Here is a 21,953-nt window from a genome sequence, read left to right as displayed (position 1 = left end):
AATTTAATTTTCTTTGTAATACTTTGTGAATTTCAGAAGCAACACACGACACACTTGTTTATACAAAGTGTAAAGGTAATAAAAAGCAATTTATACGGTGGTACCTGTATTTTAGACGTCAAAAAGTACTTTTGTACTCCCAGTGTTTTCTTTTCCGAGGAAACCGGGTCCAAATGGCTCTTTGGGTGTTTCGGGTTGCCGACCCCTGGCCTAAACTAACAATCACTTTTCTTCTTCCAAGACTCAAGACCTTTGCTTTGTAAACACAGTCGCCCCTTCAGGCACATCTGCCGTCTTTAGCGTATCTTTCTCCCACACTTTGCCATTGTTTCCTATTTCTTCATTCTTCTGAACACCACTAGCACTTTTAACCTTTCTGGCCGCCATAATGAAGCGAGCTTACGGGAAAATAAAGCATCAAACAGGAGGATAAACAATGTAAACGACGCAGGCTAGCGCGCAACGACCGCCGCTGCGCTACAACTTCACAACACACTAGTGAGCAGTCCGACACGAAATTTGATGGAAAACACTACAACTTTTCAGTTTCTCATCCATGTGTGGTATACAGACGTAGGACTGCCACTCCTTCACAATGTAGAAGCACCGCGTTAGCATAGGTTAGCATAACCGGGGCTGCCGCGGCCTCCGTCTCCGAACATCCGCCGTGTCTCCTCAGGGCTCTGGCCGGAGGAATGGTACGAGGGCGTCTGCGAGATCGCCACCAAGTCGCCCCTCCTCACCTTCCCGAGCGGGGAGCCCCTCCGCTCCGAGCTGCAGTACAACTCCGCCCTGAAGAACGACACCGTCACGCCGGTAGCTCCCTCCCGCCGCCCTCGGGGTCGGCCTCCTCGCCGCGTACCGCTAAAGAAGATTCTCTGGTGTTTCACGTCTGCTTTTTCTTTTTTTCTTCCCCCCCCCCCCCTCCCGTCCCGCAGGCCGAGCTGAGCGAGCTGCGGGCGACCATCAGCAACCTCCTGGACCCGCCGCCCGAGGGCTCGGCCCTCATCAACAAGCTGGACTTCGCCATGTCCACCTATCTGCTGTCGGTCTACAGATTGGAGTACATGAGGTTCGGCTCTCCGACCCGCGGGCGCGACTCCTTTCGGTTTGGCGAAAACCCGTTAACGTTTCTCCGCCGTCTCCCAGGATGCTGCGGTCCAACGACCCCGACAGGTTCCAGGTGATGTTCAGGTACTTCGAAGACAAAGCCATCCAGAAGGACAAATCGGGTGAGGGCGTCGCTCGTACGCGGCTTCCTTTTTTTATTTCACTTTCAAAGTGACGTCGTCTCATTTCTCAAACAAATCCTCCAGGCATGATGCAGTGTATCATTTGCGTCGGGGACAAGGTGTTTGACGTCTTCCTCCAGATGATGGCCGAGAAGGTGGGTGCACAGAGACCTGTGTGTGTGTGTGTGTGTGTGTGTGTGTGGTGACTGCGCCTCTGTTTCTTCTCCAGCCGAAGAATAAAGAGCACGAGGAGGAGCTGGAGCGACACGCCCAGTTCCTCCTGATCAACTTCAACCACACGCACAAGAGGATCCGCAGGGTGGCGGATAAATATCTCTCCGGTTTGGCCGAGACGTGAGTGGCGATCCCCGCTTTCCGTGTTTGAATATTCACTCGTTCACTCGCGGAGCCCATCCCCGCTGTGATTGGGCGAGAGGCGGGGTTCACCCTGGACCAATCACACGGCCGCATGTTGGGATGTACGACCATTCACCATCTCATTCAGATCCAAATATATACATACAATCATTGAATCAAATGTCGTGTAGAGCAGTGTTTCCCAGCTATTTTTGAGCCACGGCACATATTTTACATAAGAAAAATCGCACGGCACACCAGCAAATAAATATGTCAAAAACATTTTTTAACAAATTAGAATGAAACCCTAGTCTCAATTTACTTGGCGTGAAATCTAATATATCTAATATCTGTAGATTCGTCAAGTTGCAATGCAAATTTCCCACTGATGTGCAACTTTTCCAGAACACTTTTTTCAACGTCTGAAGATCAATATGTCTGGAAATGGTATTATTTTAGAGAACTCTGGCTATTTCTTTATCAATGCCAGAGCCGCGCATTTCTTCTACAATGATTTTGCCGGCAGGTAGTATTAATGTTTTGCTGTTTGGATTTAGAGACGAGTTCAGCCACTTTATAGCAGCTTTCACTGCTTTCTCACTCGTCTTGGTCGTTTTCAACAACGCTGCCTGTTTGTTTACGCAGATACAAGTACTTTTTATTTCAAAAATGTATCACGCAAAGCGTCAGTAATCACTCTGATACACAGATGCACGGGTTAATTCACCACCTGTTGCCATGGAATGGGCACGCTGCCCACATAGACATAGGAAGACACATTATTTGCGTTGAATAAATAATTTTCGGACCAATCAGGTGAAACTGGGCATTTTTCCACTTTTCCACACTAACGTGCCGCGGCACACTGGTTGGGAAACACTGATATAGAGACATGCAACTATTCACCCTCTCATTCAACACGTCATAGAGAAATACAAGCATTCATGTATTCATTCCAATATTATATGTGCTAAAGGTTCTGGAGAGCAGATGATGCACACACTGTACGCACCAAACAACGCGAGAAACGAGAACCCACGTAATTCCTGACGCTAATGTTCGTTAGCTGGCTTATTTCCCCTCACCGGGTCATGCTAACTGGATTCTCCGCTCCTGTTTTATGTCTATTAGCGAAGATTAACGGTTTCCACAAAGCGGGCAGACGTTTTGAAGAATGTGTCGCATAACCGGCGCGTCGCTTCAAAACACACGGAGGCCATCGGAGCACCCATGGAACTCCTGACGCTAATGTTCGTTAGCCGGCGTATTCCCACTCGTTCACACGTCTGCGCAATTCAGGGTCTGGTGAGGGAGGAACCCCACCCTGCGCCACACAAGGAGATCGTCTCCGCAAAGAAAGAATCGACCTTCTCGCTGCGAGGCGACGCGCTGACCGCTTCTTTCCGCCCCCTCGCTCAGATTCCCACACCTGCTTTGGAACGGCCGCGTGCTGAAGACCATGCTGGACATCCTGCAGACCCTCTCCCTGTCTCTGAGCGCGGTGAGCGTCTGGTCCGACCGCCCGTCGCGTCCAAGGCAGAGAGAGAAGCTGAGTTTATTTCCCCCGCCCTCGTGCAGGACATCCACAAAGACCAGCCCTACTACGACATCCCGGACACCCCGTACAGGATCACCGTCCCCGACACCTACGAGGCCCGGGAGGTGAGTCGGAGCGGGTCGCCGCCGCTTCGGCCGCTAGAGGGCGGCAGAACGCCGCTTTTCAAGTCGCCCGTCTCAACGTTCTCGCCTCCCCTCCCTCAGAGCATCGTGAAGGACTTCGCCGCCCGCTGCGGCGAGATCCTGAAGGAAGCCATGAAATGGGCCCCCTCCGTCACAAAGTCTCACCTGCAGGTGTGTTTTTGTTTACTTTCCGCTTGAATTTCCATCACCACGATCATATTGTCATATTGTCATATTGTAGACTGCAGAGTAAAATAAGAATAAGAATAAGAACAACTTTATTAATCCCGAAGGAAATTGCTGTGCCAGAGTATATAACAGTAATAAATAATAAAAGAAAAGGCAGAATTAGAAATAAAAATAAACTATAGACTATAAACTATAAAGTGTCTCAGTGAAACTATAAAGTGTCTTTATAGTGAAAGTAGTATAGTATAGTATAGTATATAGTAGTATATAGTAGTAGTAGTATATAGTAGTATATAGTAAAAGTAGTATAGTATAGTATCGTATATGGTAGTATATAGTAGTAGTAGTATATAGTAGTATATAGTAAAAGTAGTATAGTATAGTATAGTATATAGTAGTATATAGTATATAGTATAGTAAAAGCTGCTATTTGTGTTTTGTTTTTGTTGCAATGCCCTGTAACTTGCACCGCCGCGTTAGCACGTTTGAATCTTTTCCAGCTGTGTCATCCTGGTGTCGCTTTTTTTGACGCCTCTTGTTTGTTTTTTTTTTTTGTTTATTTTTTTTTTTCCTCCCCGCCTGCAGGAATACCTCAACAAGCACCAGAACTGGGTGTCGGGGCTGTCGCAGCACACGGGTCTGGCCATGGCCACCGAGAGCATCCTCCACTTCGCCGGCTACAACAGGCAGAGCACGACGCTGGGCGTGAGTCCCACCCGATACCGTTCCCGTCCGTCCGTCCATCCGTCCCGTGGAACTTTTAATCATCCCCATGTTTATGTTTGTCTTCTTTTTTGGCTAAATACTGACACTCACGGCATAAAAATTTACAAAACAGCAAGTGCTGACTCTTCTCAACCATATTATATCATATAATATGCATTTTTGGTCCTGAGATCAATAATATGATAACAATAGTAATCAATAGAGTTCATAAGTTCAGTATATTTAGTACCTGAGACAACCTATTAATATATGAAAAATGTTTAAATAATATTGGGAAAAAAAATTATGCAAAATGTTATGACATAAATTGATGATGTTGTCATAGTGACCTCCAAATCAGCAATTGACGCATTTGAGTGTTTTTAATTTATATTATTCATAGGAAAAAAAAGATTGATGATGCTAATTAAAATTAGCTTTAAATCCTCACATTTACACTAAACTGCTTTTGCAGATTTTTTTTTTTGTTGCTGTTTAGAATGCGTAGCCGGAGCGTTGCGATCATAAATTGTTTCCGTAGGTCCGTAAACACGGCGGGGGGTCGCCTGGTCCTTCACCGTGCACGGCGTCCATGCATGCATGCTAACTAGCCTGTGTGACATCGCTGTGCTCGCTCTGCGTCGCCCGCGTGTCCCTGTCTTTCATTTGCTTCATTTGTTGTTGTTGTTGTTGTTGTTGTTGTTGTTTTTTTTTTTCCTTTTTATTGAACCGCATCGAAACTACCTGCACCCGGGGGTTGCTTGGCTGATTTACCTGGTCACCCGGTTACCCACCTGCAAACGGATGGGTGGTTTTGGTTGGCCGGCTGGTTGCCCATTTGGCTAACCGGCTGCACTCGCGTCCTCTTCCGCCACGCGGCACAACCATAGGCCGCTTTCCCTCAGGTTGGTCTGAACACTGGCCGCAGAAAGACAGGGCGCCGGCGTGGCTTCGCTCACTTTTACCCAGAAGTCTCAGCGGCTCGGCGCCGTGGCGTTCTGAACCCTCTCCCCTCCTGTTCTTGTCCCAGACCACCCAGCTGACGGAGAGGCCCGCCTGCGTGAAGAAGGATTACTCCAACTTCATGGCCTCGCTCAACCTGCGGAACCGCTACACCGGAGAGGTGACGGACACACACACACACACACACAACCGTTCATATTTCACTCTGTCATTCCATGTCATGTACAGCTAAAAGACCATTCGCTCTCAGATGTGGCTTTTTTAAAAATAATCGAGTATTTCGTTCAAGTTCGTTCATTTTTAAAATACAAGTTTAAATTTGAAGTTCATGGCGGCTTTGTATCGTGTAAATAAATCGTGTGAAAATATTTTTGTCGCTCTTTCTGCACGCGCTAGTAAAAGGATGATGGCTTTTTTGGTTTTGCTGCCGGTGCATAATTTAAGTTAAATAATATAAGTAGGACTCAAATAGACATGGAGAATTTTGCTTAAAAGTAACCTTCAACCCAACGCCTTTTTTCTGAGTTTATAATGTTTTGCCGCATCCAGAAATGTCATTTCGTTTTCCCTGCAGTTTTTCATCCTTTTTTTTTTTTTTCTAAATATATCTTTTTTTTTATAAATAAGACCATTCGCTCTCAGATGTGGATTTTTTTAAAATAATTGAGTATTTAATTCAAATGTATTTTATTCAAGTTTGTTCATTTTTAAAATGCGAGTTTAAATTTGGAGTTCATGGCGGCCATGTATCGTGTAAATAAATCGTGTGAAAATATTTTTGTCGCTCTTTCTGCACACGCCAGTGAAAAGGATGATGGCTTTTTTGGTTTTGCTGCCGGTGAATAATTTAAGTTAAAAAATATAAGTGGGACTCAAATAGACATGGAGAATTTTGCTTAAAAGTAACCTTCAACCCAACGCCTTTTTTCTGAGTTTATAATATTCTCTCCCATGCAGAAATGACATTTCGTTTTCCCTGCAGTTGTTCATCTTTTTCTTTTTTTTTTTTAAACTTATCTTTTTTTTTTATAAATAAGACCATTCGCTCTCAGATGTGGCTTTTTTAGAAATAATTGAGTATTTAATTCAAATGTATTTTATTCAAGTTCGTTCATTTTTAAAATGCAAGTTTAAATTTGAAGTTCATGGCGGCCATGTATCGTGTAAATAAATCGTGTTAAAAAATTTTTGTCGCTCTTTCTGCACGCGCCAGTAAAAGGATGATGGCTTTTTTGGTTTTGCTGCTGGTGAATAATTTAAGTTAAAAAATATAAGTGGGACTCAAATAGACATGGAGTATTTTGCTTAAAAGTAACCTTCAACCCAACGCCTTTTTTCTGAGTTTATAATGTTTTGCCGCATCCAGAAATGTCATTTCGTTTTCCCTGCAGTTTTTCATCTTTTATTTTTTTAGATGTTTTTTTTTTTTCTTTTTCATAAATAAGACCATTCACTCTCAGATGTGGATTTTTTAAAAATAATTGAGTATTTCATTCAAATGTATTTTATTCAAGTTCGTTCATTTTTAAGTTGTTCATCTTTTTTTTTAATTTTTTTTTTTTTTTTTATAAATAAATAAAATACAAAAATATCAACACATTTTGTTTAGACATGGCATGAAGGCAAAAAAAAGAGAAAAACGTTATATGCCGCGTTCATTCTTTTTAAATTTCAAACTGTGCGTCTCCCAGTGTTTTCCTAATTGTGGGGAAATGGCAAATAGACAAACGACCATTCACTGTGTCGTTCACAGACACATGCATCCATCCACCCCGTCACACACACACACACACACACACACACACACACACACACACACTCCCCCTCAGGCCTTTGATTTACAAGTCATTGGTCCCGTCGTGCTCCCGTGACGTGCAGGTGGCCGGGATGATCCAGTTCTCGGAGGCGACCCGCAGCCAGTCAGACCTCAACAAGCTGATGATCCAGCAGATGTCCAGCGCCCTGGACAAGCAGGACGCCGACGCCTTCACGCAGGCCATGTTCAAGATGGCGGCCCTGCTCATCACCACCAAGAGTCAGTGCTCCTCCGCCCAAGCCGGAGTTCGCCGGGCATTTTACCCGTCGTCTAACCCGCCTGTGGATCTTCCAGACTGCGACCCTCAGCTCCTGCACCACCTCTGCTGGTCTCCCCTGAAGATGTTCACAGAGCATGGAATGGAGACGGCCATCGCCTGCTGGGAGTGGCTCCTGGCGGCGCGCAACGGCGTGGAGGTGCCGGTGAGCACCGATGCTGCGGTTCTCTTAACTTCTCCTTCTTCTTCTTCTTTCGGCTTTTCCCTTCAGGTGTCGCCACAGCGAGTCAACTTTCTCCATCTAACCCTATTCTCTGGATCCTCCTCTCTCACACCAACTACCTTCATATCCTCTCTCACTACGTCCATAAATCTTCTCCTTGGTCTTCCTCTTGCCTGGCAGCTCCAATTCCAGCATCCGTCTACCAATATATTCACTATCCCTTCTCTGTCCATGACCCAACCATCTCAGTCTGGCTTCTTTGACCTTCTCTCCAAAACATCTAACATGTGCCGTTCCTCTGATAGACTCATTCCTGATCCTCTCCATCCTGGTCGCTCCCAAAGAGAACCTCAACATCTTCATCTCTGCAACCTCTAGTTCTGCTTCCTGTCTTTTGGTCATTGTAACAGTTTCTAGTCTAAACATCATCGCTGGCTCACCACTGTCTTTTACACCTTTCCTTTTATTCTGGCTGATAGTCTTCTATCTCTTCATACCCCTGACACTTTTCTTCACCCATTCCAACCTGCTTGAACCCGTCTCTTCATTTTCCTCTACCTGTTCTCTACTCTCACGATGTCATCCGCAAACATCATGGTCCATGGGGATTCCTGTCTAACCTCATCTGTCAGCCTGTCCATCACCATTGCGAACAAGAAGGGGCTCAGAGCTGATCCCTGATGGAGTCCCACCTCCACCTTGAACTTCTCGGTTACCCCTACAGCACACCGTACCATTGTGTCACAGCGAGCATACATGTCCTGCACCAGTCTAACATACTTCTCTGCCACCCCAGACTTCCTCATACAATACCAGAGCTCCTCTCTTGCCACCCTGTCATACACTTTTTCTAGGTCTACAAAAACGCAATGCAACTCCCTCTGACCTTCTCTGTACTTTTCTATTAGCAACTGCGGTTCTCTTAACAGAAATAAAAATGACGAGATCTTCATCAACCTCCTCCGCTTCTTTGTGCAGTTCATGCGTGAGATGGCGGGAGCCTGGCAGATGACGGTGGAGCTGAAGATGGGCTTGTTCTCGGAAGCCAAGGCGGAGGCCGGGCCGCTGGCCGTCTCAGAGGAGAGCCAGCCGGCGCCCTGCGCGCCGGACGTCATCCCCCACTTCCTGTGGATAGAGGTCAGCGACGCCCCGGCGGAAACCACTCCCCGTCCCCCCGCCCCCTCGTCTTCACCCGTGTGTGTGTGTCGTCATCTGTCCAGTTCTTGGTCCAGAGGTTCGAGATCGCCAAGTACAGCAGCGACGACCAGGTGGAGATCTTCACCACCGTCCTGCAGAGGTCTCTGTCGCTGAGCGTCGGCGGCGCCCGGAGCAGCGTCAACACGCACGTCGCCGCCATCGGACCCAGATTCAGGTGACCGCGACCCCGTCGGGATTGATCGCGGAAGTCGCATGTGACCTTCTCACACACTCGCACGTCACGGAGAGACCGGATTTCAAAAAAAATGGCGTCCGTGCTTTCCAGGCTTCTCACTCTGGGTCTGACTCTCCTCCACGCCGACGTGGTGACCAACGCCACCATCCGAAATGTCCTGCGAGAGAAGATCTACTCCACCGCGTTCGACTACTTCAGGTCGGACGAACCCGGATGATACGCTTTCGTACGATTTATGTCGGCTTCCCCCCACCGATGACGTGCTCACGGCGCCGTCCTTCCGCAGCGTCAGTCCCAAGTTCCCCACTCAGACGGACAAGCGGCTGAGAGAAGACATCAGCATCATGATCAAGTTCTACGCCAGCCTGCAGTCGGACAAGAAGTATCTGGCCGCCAACCAGCTGGTTCCTCCAGGTACGTCGCCCGAGCGCCGGCCTTCCATTTCCAACCTTCTCCTTCGTGATCCACAGGAAGCTCTGCTCACTGCATTTCCTGTTTGTGGAGATATATTACCGTATTTTCACGACCTTAAGGCGCAGTCTCAGTCATGTACACCTGATTATAGGGAGCGGGTTTTATGGATGTGTTTATGAATTTACTGGATGTGTTTGGATGCTGCAGTAGGAGCAGAAGATGGACGTCTTTTTTTTTTTTTTTTTATTTTAATCGGCTGGAAGTTGCCGCGCGACCGTACTTTTGGTCCGGATGGAAAAATGGCACCGTTTCATGATACGGAAGCACCTCCTTGGAAATGTTCAACTTTCATCGCTTCTGCTAGCGTTACCGCTTTTAGTCCAACCGTCGAAACGCTTCTCCTGCTCGTTCTTCGCTCAAAGTCTCTCCTCCAACTCCACCTCGCCTTAAGTACGAGGAAACTCCGCTGCGTCTTCTTGACCCGTCGGAGCTTCTTTTCCGGCTTCCTTCGCTTGCGAACCATCGATTCATTAATCTTAAATTCTTACGAAAATTCAAAAATCCTATCTCAAAATATTAGAACATCATGAAAAAGTATTATTTGTTTTTTTTAATTGCATTACAGAAGATAAAGAACTTTATCACAATATTCTTAATTTTCGGAGACGGTCCTGTATACTGTTCCCGTTACAGGGCAACCATGATGCTGACGTGACCGTCAGTGAAAAAGAGTTTAAAAAATATATATAAATAACAACTAGAAGAATAAATAGATAAATATGTAGAGGTATAAAAGTGAAAAATGGGGGGAAAAAAAGGGTTTATTGCACTGTTGAAACGTTCAGACTCGTGCCGGACATGCAGCCATTCAGCCCGTCGCTCTCGGAGACCAGATGCTGTGTTTCTGCTGCAGATCCACAGGACATGTCTGTGAACAGCCTGTCCGTGGTGACGGTGACGGACAGCCGCAGCAGCCTGGACGCCGCCGTGGGCCAGAGGCAGCAGGCGGCCCAGGGCTGGATCAACACCTACCCGCTGTCCTCGGGGATGTCCACCATCTCCAAGAAGTCAGGTGGGACCCCCACACACCCCGACGCCAGGGTTTAAAACAGGGGTTGTCAAACACACGGAGGTTCCAGCGGGATAATTTGAAAGTGAAAAACTGCATAAAAGGAGGTGTTTCCTACCTGAGGCTATCAGACTTTTTAATTCCTCTTCCCTCAGCCGCAGGGAATCTTCAATCTTTGTAGTTACTGCTAACAGCTAAGACAATTTATATTTCATTATATTTCTTATTCTTCCTCCTTTCCAGTATTATCTATTACTGTTATGTTTTTAGTTGAAACTCTGGCACAACAATTTCCTTCAGGATTAATAAAGTTGTTCTCATCTCATCTCATCTCTCATCTAAAAGACAAGGATTTAATTTTTTTAAATGAAATGCAATTCAAGAAATGTCCACTAGGGGGCGCACTGTTTTGGGTCAGAGTAGAAGACAATCGGCCCTCCGAGCTACGCCCTCGTTAGCCGAAATGTCGTTATCAAAACAGAGAAAAGTGGATCAAGAGTGTAGAATTTTCAAAGAAAAATGGACTATTTATTTACGGAGACGCACGGGAAACCTTTGTTCTTGGTGTGTTTGCAACACGTTTTGGTATTTAAGGAATATAATATTCGGCGCCACTACGAGACTCATCACAGAGAAAAATTTGACAGCTTGCAAGGAAAACTGAGAAAAGATAAGATCGACTAATTGCTGGCGGTTCCGAGGAAACAGCGGTCCACTTTCACCGATAGCCGAGAAATCAGTGAAGCAGCGGTAAAAGCCGGCTAGCTAGTTGCTAGCGACAATTTGCAATTTAGGGTTTGTCAGCAGCTTCACCACAAACAAGTATGGTGGAATTCTACTGTTCATGCAACTCCATACATTTTCAGTATGTATTGTATGTGTTTGCATGTTTCACGTATGAAGTTTACACATTTACAGGACAGGTGAACACTTTCTTCCTCACACATTTAATTGCACTCTTTAATTACATTACATTACATTGCATTTGGCAGACGCTTTTATCAATAGAGGACATAGGGACTGCAAATACACTCGCAAATACACAAAGCACAGGAAATATACAGAACAGTAAGCTTGGGTTAGTGAGATTTTTTTGTTTTTTTTTGACAAAGACATACACAAACGTACACACACACACACTGCATAGCCTGATTTGTAAGGTGTAGGCAGGGATTCAATTTAGATTTCATATGCACATGTGTAAATGGTTTAAAAATCCCTTTCTTTATAAGTCTCATTTAATCTTCAAGTGAATTACTATATTTATCAATACCAATTACTTAAAGTTAAAGTTTTGCGCCTTTGTACGATCAGCGGGATCCGTTGCAATGCAAACATGTGAAAATTAAACGACGTGTTTTTCGAAGGAAATATGAGGTGTTTGATGAAATGTTTTGTAAAAGGATTGTTCATTAAATTCCAAGATTTTCCTAAAGTCCTTGTGCTTCTTTACACCAAAACAGAGGAAAGACATGATATTTTGGTTATGTATTGCTGAGTTTGCTATTATTCTAACTTGACATCTACCGAAGCCGTATGTGTCCCGCCATGAGAAACGAGTTTGTCACCCCTGGTTTAAAACAACTAAATAACGGTTGCTCGTTCTTCTCCTGCTTTCAAAGGATTGTCCAAGAAGAGCAACAGAGGTTCTCAGCTGCACAAGTACTACATGAAACGTCGGACCCTCCTGCTGGCCCTCCTGGTAACAATGGCAGAATTACACAACCGTTTTATTTGTGCCCCCCTTCGCGCCCCTCCTTATCTGGGTTTCGTCGCCGTTTTGGGACGCGGCGTCCGCTTATCTCCGCAGGCCAGCGAGATCGAGCGGCTGACGACGTGGTACAACCCCTTATCCACGCAGGAGCTGGCCATCGCCACCGAGCAGTCGGTGGAGACCAGCATCGCCAACTGGAGGTCCAAATACATCAGCTTGACGGAGAAGCAGTGGAAGGACAACGTCAACCTGGCGTGGAGCATCGCGCCGTACCTGGCCCTGCAGCTGCCCGCCAGGTACTCCCAACAAGGCTAACACGCCGCTTTTAATCCTCGGTCGCAGCGGCAACTTCCGTCCGGAGGGGAAAAAACCCCGCTCGTGATCACCATAACGGAATAATTCACCCATTCATTCATACGTTATCTGCACCGCTTCCTGCACTTGGGGTGGCAAGGGAGCGGCGGCCTATCCCAGCGGACCAATCACAGGGCCACATTTTGGAGACGTACAACCGTCACACACAGGCAAAAAAACCGTCCGCTCTCGTCCGAATACGCACTATTATTGGCTCACCCGTCCAAATAATCGCAATCAGGTGTTCCAGTCGCTGCCACGGCCACGGGTGTGTAAAATCCAGCACCCAGGCTGTTTTTACAAACATCTGCGAAAGAATGGAGTTCCAGTGTAGAACTGTGATCGAATGCCACCCGTGCAACAAATCCAGTCGTGATAAATATCCCACAGCCGACTCTCGGCTGGATTGGAAGAACACGGGTGTGTTTAGGAACGACAGCAACTCGGCCACCGAGGGGTAGGACTCGTAAACTGTTTGAACAGGGTCAGCGGGCAGTGCCGAGAGGTCGCAGAATTGCTGCAGACCTCCGAACTTCACATGGCCTTCAGATTAGATGGAGAACAGTGCGCGGAGAGCTTCATAGAGTGGGTTTCCAAGGCCGAGCAGCTGCTGTCTTTCAGGAGCCGGGTCTGGACTCTTAGTTCCAGAGAAAGGGACTCCGAAAGCATCAGCATACCAAGACATTTTGGACAATTCCAAGGGAACAGCTCGGAGCTGCCCCTTCTTTTTCCAACATGACTGTGCACCAGTGCACAAAGTCCATAAAGCAGAGGAGGGCAAACATTTTTATCCGCGGGCCGCATGGAGATAGTATATTAAGACAGCGGGCAGCAATAATCAAAACTTTCGCTTTACACCACACCATTAAAATTAAAAAAACATTCATTCTTTTACTTTGAATTCATTCATTTTGAATCGACAATGTTGAAACACCAGAGAAAATAATATTTCAATGATGAGAATAAAGTGCAGAATGAATATTGACTAAGATGAAATTTTGCTGGTATTTGTAGTAAAAGAGCTCGCGGGCCGCACCGGAAGCTCTTGAGGGCCAAAATCGGCCCGCGGGCCGTAGTTTGCCATAAAGACAAGGAGGACCGAGTCCGGCGTGGATGAACTTGACTGGCCTGCAAAGAGGCCTGACCTCAACCTGATCGGACACCCATCACAAACACGCTTCTGGAAGAACGTTCGGAAATTCCCATAAACACGTCTGAATCTTGTGGACGGCCTTCCCAGAACAGCTGAAGCCGTTCCAGCCGCAAAGGGAACCGATGTCGTATCGACCCCTGCGGATCAGGAACGGGACGTCACTGAAGTTCAAGGCAGGCGAGCGGATCGTTTCGGCCATATCGTGTTTAAAACCGTTCGGCCACTCATTCAAATGTCACACAAAAACGTGCAACGATTCACCCTCCCTTTAAAACGTCGTAGAGAAATTCAGGCGTTTGCTCATTCATTCATTCCCTTGTCATATGTGCTAATGGCTCTGCAGTGCAGATAACACACTGTGACGAGAACCCACGGAACACCCGGCGCTAATGTTCGTTAGCCGGCCTATTTCCCGTTGCCAGGTCAGGATAACTGGATTCACGCTGTCTGTTTTATGTTTATTAGCCGCGGCGCGACGTGGACGAATGTTTTCCAAATGAGTTTATCCCCGCAAAGCGGAGAGACGCTTGGAAGAACGTCTGGGATAACCGGCGTGTCGCTTCCCCCGCTCAGGTTCAAACACACGGAGGCCATCGTGTCCGAGGTGACCCGTCTGGTGCGCATGGATCCGGCCGCCGTGTGCGACGTCCCCGAAGCGGTCAAGGTGAGACCACGTTCGACCTCCCCGTCCCATCTACCGATGCGGTTAGCATTAGCGTCCGGCCCTTAGCGTTGTCGGCCGACATAAACGGTCGTTTTGTGTTTTCCCGATTCGTTTATTTTCCTCGGAAGTCGTTTCGGCACCTTTTTTTTTTTTTTTTTTTGGCAAGATGGCGGGCGGGAGGACGCTGGCGCATTTGGCTGCCGCTTCAGACAAAGGCTCACCTGGACAATCTCCAGCAAGCTACCAAACTAGCTTGCCGACCTGAGCAGGCTGGTTCGCTAGCTAGCCTCTCAAAACTCCAGATCCCGACGGTGACCTGAGCAGGCTGGCTGGCTGGCTAGCTAGCCGGCTAGCCTCTCGAAACTCTGGATCTCGACGGTGGCCTGAGCAGGCTGGTTTGCTAGCTAGCCTCTCGAAACTCCAGACGGCGACCTGAGCAGGCTGGCTGGCTGGCTTGCTAGCCGGCTAGCCTCTCGAAACTCCGGATCCCGATGGCGCCTAGCAAGACGGCATTTCCATCGTCCGAAATCTTCTTGCTCCTCCTGCTCCACCATCTCTCCCTCCACCAAAAATCCATCTCCGACATCCAGCTCCAACACTTGCCTCCTCGCAGCAGCACGTCACTCAGCTGCACACCGGCGAAGCTCCTCCAGCTTGTTCCTGGACTGGCGCTCATCGCCACACTCTCCAATTTGGACTTCTTCCCAATAATTCTGTGTATGTTCTGTTCCTTCTGTTTTTTTTACTTGTGAAGCGTCTTTGAGTGTCATGAAAAGCGCTATAAAAATCCCATGTATTATTATTATTATTATTATTTTCAAGCTTCACTTCCCTGGAACAAAACAAACCCCCGTGCGTGACGTAAACGCTCCCGGCAGGCATCCTCCCGTCTTCTGCATTCATTTCCACCTTAATGAGCCCGGCACCTGTGGCAGGAGATACAACCTCCCCAAAGATCTCCGCCGCCCGATGGACGCCGGGTCTCGACATCCCGCGGTTGTTGATTCCCGGGGACGGCGGACGCGGCGTCCTCCTGAGGCTCATTAAGGCGCCGTCTGGGACAAAACACCCTGAGGTTTCTGCTCCCTCCCCCAGTTCCTGGTGACCTGGCACACCATCGACTCGGACTCGCCGGAGCTGAGCCACATCCTGTGCTGGGCGCCGGCCGACCCTCCCACCGGCCTGTCCTACTTCTCCTCCATGTACCCTCCTCACCCCCTCACCGCCCAGTACGGGGTCAAAGTGCTGCGCTCCTTCCCACCCGTACGTGACGCTCACACACACACACACACACACACACACTCCGTCGAGGAGGTCCGAGGTCCTCCGGTGGCCTTTGTCATCATTTACACCCGGAAATGCCAAACGCTAACGCTATTGCTTTCCTCCCTTCCAGGACGCCATCTTGTTTTACATCCCTCAGATCGTCCAAGCTCTCCGCTACGATAAGGTAAGCGTCAGATCACGCGGTCCGCCGGTCTTCGGACCTTCGGGTACCATCTCAGCTTCTCCGCCGCTCCTGGTTCAGATGGGCTACGTGAGGGAGTACATCCTGTGGGCGGCGCAGACGTCCCAGCTCCTGGCCCACCAGTTCATCTGGAACATGAAGACCAACATCTACCTGGACGAGGAAGGGAACCAGAAAGACCGTGAGACCTTCCCCCTCCCGAAGAAAACGTCGTTGATTCGTGAAACGCTTGGCGCGGAAATAACCGTCCCGCCCGCCGCCTCTTTTCTCCTCCCCGCAGCCGACATCGGCGAGCTGCTGGAGCAAATGGTGAAGGAGATCACCGGCTCGCTGTCGGGTCCGGCCAAGGACTTCTACCAGCGGGAGTTCGACTTCTTCAACAAGATCACCAACGTCTCGGCCATCATCAAGTACGGCGGGTTCGGGGGCGCGTCGGGAAACGGACGCCGGGCTCGGCGACGCCCTCAAAGCTGGTTGACGCCGCGGCCATTAAACACGCGGCATCACGTTGATGGAGAATTCTTCTCCCTGGTTCCACCAACACCACATTGTCTTCTTCGTCCAATCACCTGCCTCCATCTGACCCTCACCCTCTCACACCACCTGCTTTCCTGTCTTCTCCTTCTTCCTGTCTTTTTTGCTTTGTGGAGCGAGGTGTGCACGTTGTGGACTGAAGTCGTCGTCGGTGAGACGCGGTGACGGAAAGCATCGTCTGTGAGGAGGAAGGAGGCGTTTTCGGGGATTCGGCAAAGGACGAGGCGTCGGAAGAGTCGCTAAAAAGCTAAAAAGAGGAGCTACGGCTAAATGACATTTAGCCGTAAAGTGTAGCAAAGTGTGCGTGTTACATTTAGCGACATATTGAGTGCGTAGCCATGAAGTTGATTTGAGGATCGCCATCCATCTGTAACAGTGTTTTAATTTATTTTAATTTGATACGCGAGCAGATGGAGTTACGAGCGCCATCACGGGAACCAAGTAGACCCATAAGTCAAGGTGTCGCCGTACGTGCGTTATAAAGTGTGTTACACGAGGAAAGGCCGAGACGCCGCCTGAACTTTGGCGCTAATTGTCTTGTTGTCGAGCACAAGCGCCCCCCCGCCGCGCCCCCACCTCCCTCGATGCACTTTGCTTTATTTATCCGCTCGCGAAGTCATCTGTCGCCGCGACGTCTACGCGATTACGCGCCGGCCCGGAAGATGCGCCTCCCGCGGCGCTCGACGGGAGCACCCCCCCCTACACACACACACACACACGCACACACACACGCCTCCGCTCTCATTAGGGCGCTAATTGTTATCACCGGGGGCCGGGGAATAGCGGCTCCCTTTGGTGAAACGCTGCGCTTTTGTTTGCCTCCGCCAGGCCTTTCCCCAAAGGCGAGGAGAGGAAGAGGGCCTGCCTGGAGGCCATGTCTCAGATCAAGGTCCAGCCGGGCTGCTACCTCCCCAGCAACCCCGAGGCCATCGTCCTGGACATCGACTACAAGTCCGGGACCCCCATGCAGAGGTGGGGACCTCCGACCTCCGACCTCCTAGCCCCTCGCGCCGAGGAACCGCTAACACCTCCCCGCGTTTTAATTCTCCTTTCCCCCCTCCAGTGCGGCCAAAGCCCCGTACCTGGCTAAATTCAAAGTGAGGCGATGCGGCGTGAGCGAGCTGGAGAAAGAAGGTGCGTCCGAAACCCGGAGGCGACCGCGGTTCGGTTGTTAAAGCTAAATAAACGTGTTTTTTTTTTTTTTTCCTCCTCCCCGCGCAGGTCTGCGCTCCTGCTCCGACTCCGTGGACGACGGGAGGAGCGAGGACGAGGCCCGCAGGATCTGCTGGCAGGCGGCCATCTTTAAAGTGGGAGACGACTGCAGACAGGTAGCGCCGTCTCGCGACCCCGCCGTGACCCCGCCCGTGACCCCGCCCACGCTCACGCCGTCCGTCCCCCCCTCCTCACCGCAGGACATGCTGGCGCTCCAGATCATCAGCCTGTTCAAAAACATCTTCCAGCTGGTGGGACTGGATCTGTACGTGTTCCCTTACCGGGTGGTCGCCACGGCTCCCGGGGTAAGCAGGACGCCGCCGCCGCCGAAATGCTCAAACCCTCCCGCTGTGGGCGGAGTTTGATTTCCCGCCGCTTGTCCGCCGGCAGTGCGGCGTGATCGAGTGCATCCCGGACTGCAAGTCCCGCGACCAGCTGGGCCGGCAGACGGACTTCGGCATGTACGATTACTTCCGGAACCAGTACGGCGACGAGTCCACGCTCGCCTTCCAGAAGGTGAGGCGCCCCCGACGCCAACCACGACCCCTGACCCCTGACCCTTCCCAACGGCGATGTGTGAACCCTGACCCTCGCCCTCCGTCCCCACAGGCGCGCTACAACTTCATCCGCAGCATGGCGGCCTACAGCCTGCTGCTCTTCCTGCTGCAGATAAAAGACAGACACAACGGAAACATCATGCTGGACAGCCAGGGTCACCTCATACACATCGGTGAGTGTGTGTGTGTGTGTGTGTGTGTGTGTGTGTGTGTGTGTGTGTGTGTCTGATGACTGACAGAGTGGCAGCCCAAAAGGGAGCGATATCCACCGACATGTAAACACGAAGCATCCGAACAGCACCGGATCTCATCTCCTGATTTGTGTGGCCATCATTTTGAAGTTATTTTTGGGCTTTTTCTGGATACCACTATTATTGCTACTAGGACAATAACTTAAAGCCTTTTTCTTTTTAATTTGATTATATTATTTGTAAATCAAAGACCTTTTGAAATTTCTTATTTGAAATGTATGAAATCGCCCAGAAATCAGGAAGAACTTGATATTAAAATAGATTTTTGCCATTATTATTATTATTATTATCCTTAATATTATTATAATTATTATTATTATTATTATTATTGTTGTTGTCATTGTTATTACTCTTATTTTTATTTTGTTGATTACTTTTGTCATTATTTCATTTGCTAAATCAATTTTTCTACTTATATTTTTGTTTTTGTTGCTACATATATTTTATTTACAAATATTGTTATTATTATTATTATTAATGATGTAAATTATTCTATGAATAGTATAATTTTTATTTTTAATTATATCAATATCATTATTATTTACACCTTTCAGTTCCAATTAATAGTACTAATTATTACCTTTGATTCGTTCTATTGTTATTACTAGTACTGCCATTGTAACTCTGATTTAATTAATTTATTTACTATTATTTGTGTCGTATCATTTGCATTGTTATTATTACCTCTTATTCTATTGTTCTATTATTATTGTTATTACAATGTATTATTATAATTGTTATCATTACAGCTGATAGCTCGTTCTTCCAGAGATGTTTGTGTGTCGCAGCTCAGGACGCCGTGATAGTCCTCAAAAGTTGTAAAAAAAGTGTGTGTGTGTGTGTGTGTGTGTGTGTCCAGACTTCGGCTTCATGTTCGAGAGTTCCCCGGGGGGGAACCTGGGCTGGGAGCCGGACATCAAACTGACCGACGAGATGGTGATGATCATGGGCGGCAAGATGGAGGCCACGCCCTTCAAGTGGTTCATGGAGATGTGTGTGCGCGGGTACCTGGCCGTCAGGTGGGTCGCACGCCGCCGCCGCCGCCACCGCCGAAACACACACCGCCGTTTTGTTTGGTTTCCCTCCGGCTAAGACGACCTCCTCCGTTCAGACCCTACATGGACGGCGTGGTGTCCCTGGTGAACCTGATGCTGGACACCGGCCTCCCCTGCTTCCGAGGGCAAACCATCAAGCTGCTTAAGTGAGTCACAGCTTTTCATTCCACACACACACACACACACACACACACACACACACGGTCACACGCCTGCGCTTCTGCCTCGCACCCAGGCAACGATTCAACCCGGGTTTGAGCGAGAAAGAGGCGGCGGCGTTCATCATCAAGGTGATCCAGAACTGTTTCCTTAGCAACAGGTGAGAGCCGACGCTTTCCGATGTTTGTTTTTGTTTTGTTTTGTTTTTTTTCCCGCCGCCGTTTCCATGTTTTTCACCCCCGGGTTTGGTTGTGTGTCTCCTCAGGAGCAAGACCTACGACATGATCCAGTATTACCAGAACCAGATCCCGTACTAGACGTCCGTGCCTCCGCATGTGCATTTTTGTGGGTAACAAGTGGCATGTGTAGTGCCGTGTGTGTGTGTGTGTGTGTGAGTGTGTGTGTGTGTGTGTGTGTGTGTGCATGAAGGCACCTTTCCGATCCCAAAACCGAAGATAGTGGCTTGTTGAAGTTTATATTTCTATCTGTTTAGTGTGTGTGTGTGTGTGTGTGCGTGCCTTCCCAATCCAACGCCAAGATTGTGGCTCACTGCAGTTGATATTTCTTTACGTCGTGTGTGTGTGTGTGTGTGTGTGTGTGTGTGTGTGCATGTATTCGTACGTGCGTGCCTTTCCAAGCCAACACAAAGATTGTGGCTTGTTGAAGTTGATATTTCTTTCTGTCGTGTGTGTGTGTGTGTGTGTGTGTGCGCGTGCATGCCTTTCCAACCCAACACCGAAGATTGTGGCTCATTGAAATTGATATTTCTTTCTGTTGTGCGTGTGTGTGTGTGCGTGTGTGTGTGCGTGTGTGTGTGTGTGCGCCTCCTCATTCCACTCCTCCTGCGTGGCTTCCACGTCTTATTTATTGCGCCGTTTTTCACTTTTGCACTAGCATCTCGGCTCTCGTGCGCTCACGGCTAAACCCGCACGTTCGGTAAACACTTCGGAGTTTGTGCCAAATTTATTTTTCTTTTCTTTTTTTTTCTGTCCGAACGGCGCCGTCGCGCGAAGGCGAGCTGGCCGTAAGCCGCGGTCGGGGTTCGGGTCGAGAGCGAGCAGGCGCCTTGACCTCCACGCCACTGCGTCTCCGTGGTAACGGTGAACTCTGGGTTTTGTATATTTAACATTGCCAAAGGGGGGGGTTCATATTTTCTATGACTTAAAGTCATGTGTCGGCCCAGCGGGTCGCACGGGTCCAATGTTGCTTTTTAGCTAAAGTTATTTTTCGGCCGTTCTTCCCCCCGAAACCCGACCGGCGTCCAACATCGATTAGCGGAAACCTTTCTGATGTTTCTGGTTGTAAAGACTTTGTGGATTTGTATATTTCTAGCCATGAACTCATTTTTTTTCTGTCTCCTTTTCTATCTCCATGCCTTTTGAATGAGAATGAATTCAAATGATAACGTGAATAAAGATCTATTAAATTAAAGGACTGGATTTTTGAATATGTTTAAAATGAGCATTTACTTATAGCTTTTGTTTTTTTTGAATTTTTTTTTAGTCTGCAAATGATTTTCAAAGATTTCTTTTTTTTTTTGTAATATATTCTGGAATTGAGTATTTTAAAAAAATGTGCGAATCATCAGGAAATAAGTATAAAATCAGGAGGAAAGTAATATTAAATATTAGAATTAGCTTTCATTGCTATCATTGTTACTATTGTTATCAGTTCTGTTGTTACCTGGTGATATTTTTATTATTCAAGTTTTCTGAATTATTACCTTTATAGTAATAGTGCTTTTATCATTATTAAATGTATTTATTTATATTTCATATTTTCTTATTTCAAATAATGCATTATTAATGTTGTTATCGTTACCCTTATATAATTTGTTTGTTGTTTTTTTTTTTGTTTTTTTTTGTTTTTTGGCCACTATTGAATACAAGTACTATTACTGCTAACACTACTTCCAAAAAATTTCAAAATAATCATCGGAAATCATCTGGATGGGCAGTAGTTATCAAATTCAAGAGGAAATTTATATTAAATATCAGAATTTTTTTTTTTTGCATTATGTTGTTTCATTTATATCAATTAATTAACTCATAGCCTTTAGCTATAACCTTTTCAGATTTGTAGATGTTAACTTTATTTAATTATTGGCATTATTGTTATTACTACCTCTAAGTCCCCCTTTTTTTCATTTTAATGATTATTATCAACCCTACTTTTTCATGTTATTATTACATTATTTACAAAGAATATTGTAATTGTAATATATTGTGTGTTTGTGTATTTTCCACTAGAGGGCAGCCCTTGGTAACACATGTTCTTCAAGAGCACGAACTTGTGTTCAGATGTTACTTTCCTCAGGGTCTTCTGGCTTCTGCAGCAAAGAAAATGAGATTACACGAAAATTGAAAAAAAAAAAAAAAAGGAATTTTTGGAAAAAAAGTGCCGTTAGATTCGGTGGCCGAATCAAGAAATTAGCATTAGCATTAATTAGCATTAAAAAAAAAAGCCTTTCAGTAATACTGGGAGGATGTGAAACGCAAGGCGACTCCGGAGAGCCTGGTTAGCCTTGCGACTGACCTCGTCTGCACACAGGGGAGTGTGTGTGTGTGTGTGTGT

General features: G+C 47.4%; 1 protein-coding gene across 2 annotated transcripts in view; it reads left to right on the top strand.

Annotated features, from left to right (window-relative positions):
• The window catches only part of pi4kab (phosphatidylinositol 4-kinase, catalytic, alpha b), a 35,657-nt gene extending 14,847 nt beyond the window's left edge, over positions 1-20,810 (top strand). The window contains exons 21-55 of one of the 2 annotated variants that reach the window (XM_086169615.1): positions 680-816; positions 939-1,072; positions 1,150-1,232; positions 1,317-1,387; positions 1,462-1,586; positions 3,009-3,090; positions 3,168-3,251; positions 3,351-3,440; positions 4,044-4,163; positions 5,054-5,068; positions 5,194-5,286; positions 7,005-7,161; positions 7,237-7,364; positions 8,361-8,519; positions 8,603-8,754; positions 8,866-8,973; positions 9,062-9,189; positions 10,103-10,261; positions 11,881-11,960; positions 12,069-12,268; positions 14,053-14,143; positions 15,239-15,406; positions 15,540-15,593; positions 15,672-15,792; positions 15,892-16,021; positions 16,974-17,117; positions 17,209-17,279; positions 17,367-17,473; positions 17,558-17,662; positions 17,748-17,873; positions 17,967-18,087; positions 19,025-19,184; positions 19,277-19,366; positions 19,456-19,539; positions 19,645-20,810. In XM_086169615.1, coding sequence (XP_086025741.1) covers positions 680-816; positions 939-1,072; positions 1,150-1,232; positions 1,317-1,387; positions 1,462-1,586; positions 3,009-3,090; positions 3,168-3,251; positions 3,351-3,440; positions 4,044-4,163; positions 5,054-5,068; positions 5,194-5,286; positions 7,005-7,161; positions 7,237-7,364; positions 8,361-8,519; positions 8,603-8,754; positions 8,866-8,973; positions 9,062-9,189; positions 10,103-10,261; positions 11,881-11,960; positions 12,069-12,268; positions 14,053-14,143; positions 15,239-15,406; positions 15,540-15,593; positions 15,672-15,792; positions 15,892-16,021; positions 16,974-17,117; positions 17,209-17,279; positions 17,367-17,473; positions 17,558-17,662; positions 17,748-17,873; positions 17,967-18,087; positions 19,025-19,184; positions 19,277-19,366; positions 19,456-19,539; positions 19,645-19,696 — 3,929 coding nt within the window. In that variant the 3' untranslated portion in view covers positions 19,697-20,810. The remainder of the gene's footprint in view (positions 1-679; positions 817-938; positions 1,073-1,149; positions 1,233-1,316; positions 1,388-1,461; positions 1,587-3,008; positions 3,091-3,167; positions 3,252-3,350; positions 3,441-4,043; positions 4,164-5,053; positions 5,069-5,193; positions 5,287-7,004; positions 7,162-7,236; positions 7,365-8,360; positions 8,520-8,602; positions 8,755-8,865; positions 8,974-9,061; positions 9,190-10,102; positions 10,262-11,880; positions 11,961-12,068; positions 12,269-14,052; positions 14,144-15,238; positions 15,407-15,539; positions 15,594-15,671; positions 15,793-15,891; positions 16,022-16,973; positions 17,118-17,208; positions 17,280-17,366; positions 17,474-17,557; positions 17,663-17,747; positions 17,874-17,966; positions 18,088-19,024; positions 19,185-19,276; positions 19,367-19,455; positions 19,540-19,644) is intronic. The other variant, XM_086169618.1, reaches the window with a different exon arrangement.
• Positions 20,811-21,953: the final 1,143 nt, after the last annotated feature.

The sequence above is a fragment of the Fistularia commersonii genome, chromosome 22 (assembly GCF_037954325.1).
Source record: "Fistularia commersonii isolate RoL2024-O1a breed Wild chromosome 22, RoL_Fcom_v1.0, whole genome shotgun sequence".
In the NCBI taxonomy this organism is placed as follows: Eukaryota; Metazoa; Chordata; class Actinopteri; order Syngnathiformes; family Fistulariidae; genus Fistularia; species Fistularia commersonii.
The sequence above is the reverse complement of the archived record's forward strand: the minus strand, read 5'-3'. Positions and strand labels throughout refer to the sequence as shown.